The sequence below is a fragment of the Camelina sativa genome, chromosome 10 (assembly GCF_000633955.1).
Source record: "Camelina sativa cultivar DH55 chromosome 10, Cs, whole genome shotgun sequence".
Classification (NCBI taxonomy): Eukaryota; Viridiplantae; Streptophyta; class Magnoliopsida; order Brassicales; family Brassicaceae; genus Camelina; species Camelina sativa.
This window is the reverse complement of record NC_025694.1, coordinates 2,400,677-2,403,230: the sequence shown is the minus strand read 5'-3', so window position 1 is coordinate 2,403,230 and position 2,554 is coordinate 2,400,677. Positions and strand designations below refer to the sequence as shown.

General features: G+C 36.2%; 1 protein-coding gene and 1 long non-coding RNA gene across 3 annotated transcripts in view; one reads left to right on the top strand and one right to left on the bottom strand.

Annotated features, from left to right (window-relative positions):
* The window catches only part of LOC104716607, a 1,741-nt gene extending 856 nt beyond the window's left edge, over window positions 1–885 (top strand). Inside the window, exons 3-5 of one of the 2 annotated variants that reach the window (XR_756115.2) lie at window positions 149–252; window positions 381–470; window positions 558–885. Coding sequence is in view for 1 of the 2 variants with exons in the window: in XM_010434006.2 (XP_010432308.1) it covers window positions 149–252; window positions 381–425 (149 nt within the window). In the remaining variant the exon portion in view is untranslated. Of the gene's footprint in view, window positions 1–148; window positions 253–380 lie in introns of both variants that reach the window. The other variant, XM_010434006.2, reaches the window with a different exon arrangement.
* Window positions 1,028–1,999, bottom strand: LOC104716606. Its single transcript, XR_756114.2, has 3 exons — window positions 1,935–1,999; window positions 1,533–1,751; window positions 1,028–1,220 (listed from the first exon to the last, which is right to left on the bottom strand). It is a non-coding gene; the product is annotated as an uncharacterized LOC104716606 (long non-coding RNA).

Here is a 2,554-nt window from a genome sequence, read left to right as displayed (position 1 = left end):
TTTTTTTTTTTTTTTTTTTTTTTTTTTTTTTTTTTTTTTAATTATTGTTCTCAGTTTCAAATCCCAATAGTGAAATTTTTGTTTATTATTGTTGTTGTTGTTGTTAACTAGTATATTTTTACCAAAATCAAATTGATTACTCTCACAGATGTTTACAAGAGAAGAGAGCATTGGCACAAAGTAGACAGAATGCAAAACGAGCACGTCAAGCTTTCAAAGGAGCTGTATGATACATCTGAACGCTATCGTAAAGTAAGTAAAAAAGTTTGATTCCCAATTTATTTTCTGTTTTTTCTCTACTTTTAAGAATTAGCTTTCATTTCAATTTTATTTTTCTAGTATGGAAAAAGAAAATCACCATAACTTTGGTTATGTTGCAGGCAATAATGCAGGCACTGAAGGAGGAGCGTAAGTCTAGGCCATGAGCGGAGCAATTCAGTCTAATCCAATGTTACTTTTATTTTGGACTAGTATGTGGGTTTGGTGTAATCCGGTGAAGTTCCGTCTAACGTAGATTCTTACCATGTTGGACTGATGGAGGAAGCGATATTGTTCAGGAGGCGCGTTGGCCAGTTTTGGACATTGGTGGGAAGCTCCTTGGAGCAGAGAGTATATAAGTTTCCGTTGAGCATCTAGCCACACACCATAAGCCCTGGTCGACCTTCGTAGTTCGGCTTCTTTTACGAACAAGGGCGAGCCATTTGGCAAGCCGTCGAATAGACAGAACCATTCTGTCTTAGGATTCGTCAGTAGTAAAATGTCTTGTCAACCACGGCGGGGGAGTCACGCACGCCGCTCTCAAATGGGACAATCGATGGAGCAGTCGTTTGAGATTGCGGACGGTATAAATGTCCCTTGCAAGAGACTGAAATCGAGCTATAAGTACTAGAGGTTATAAATACACTGTAGAAAGAAAAATCTATAATACAGTACAAACAGGCGCCTAGAAGAGTAAACAGAAGACAACTAAATAGTAGACGCGAAAGTGGCATACCAAAATTTAAGTTGAATTAAGAGAGCTTAAACATCATGGCTGACTCCCAAAAATAACAGTGGACATCATATAAAATGGCAATTTAAGTGTATGTGACTTGAACATAGAAAATACCAAAATGCAAACAACAAGAGAAAAACACAAAAGACAGGAATGTGCGGCTGGCTGGTTGCATATTCTTCCCCGAATTCTACTGATTAGCATTGGCAGCTTCCAAACTCCTCACCTGAGACACAAGACCAACCAAAAACCATTTAAAAGAAGAAGAAAAAACAAAGATATCTCTACTCTCTCAGTCGTCGTGATGGTTAGAGAGAAAAGCACTTCACTTGGCAGAAAACAATAACATCAAAACTGCTGATCTGATCAGAACTTAACCCTTCAAAATCAATCAATCAAATCTCACAAGTCACAACGTAGTAAACGACAGTATTTGGTGTCCTAAAAGAGTCTTATTAGAGGCTAAAATCTAACAATCATTGCAACATATCGACCTAAGTAATCTCTAATCACATCAACACTTTGCTTTTCTACTTACCTTCTGTCTCGCTTCAGCTTCATACTCGAGCTTCATTCTTTCAACTTCTTTCCTGAATAGCTCAAGCTTTTCTTGTTCGAGCCAATCCTTAACAGTCCCAGCCTTAATGTCGCCGTAACCAAATCCGACGAAAAGTGTTGCGAGAGCAGTATACTTTTTCCCCTCGACTTGATGGTAAAATTTATTTCCCCACTTGACGACGAATCGGCCAATCGCACCCTGAAAGAACGAACCATCGATTCAAAAAAAAAAAAAAAAAANAAATCAATACCAAATAACTAAAAGAGCAAAGGGAGGAATTCTCCTCCTTTGGGCTCGTTCTAAACTTCTAGGGGGGCTCTTTGACGATTTTCGATTCTGTCAAAATTCAAACCCTCCAAAGTGCTTTGCTTTTCTACTTACCTCCTGTCTCGCTTCATTTTTTCAACTTCTTTCCTGAGTAGCTCAAGCCTTTCTTTAGGCGTCTCAATCCTTAACAGTCCCACCCTTAATTTTTAGTTGGGCCCATTTATACTGATGGGCCTGTTGCCGAAGCCCATTCGTCATTATTTATTTTGTTTTCTTGATTCTCTCGTAATGATGATTTTGTCGAAAACTAAAACTGGATTTGATTATTATTTTAACTACGAGGGTTAATTTAAAACAATGTGTATAGTAATAGACTTCATTTTCCACTAAATCATACATATAATAATCTTATCTTTCTTAATTGGTTACTGAACTAAATAAATTAATTGCCTTGGATATGAATATTTGTTCTCCACTTCTTCAGTCACATTTTAAGTTTTTGTATGTGAAAGCATTTAATCATCTTCACCCGCCACCATGGCAAATCTTAAATTGCTATGTTTGATTACTAATGTTGCTGAAGATATATTATTTATTAAAATAACTTAAAAGCAAATTATTTTAGATATTAGTATTAATTAATACTTGAGACAAAGAAAGTCTTAAATAACAAAATACTCTATGTGAGGACTAAAAGAACATACTTTGTGCCAAAAAAAAAAAAAAAAAAAAAA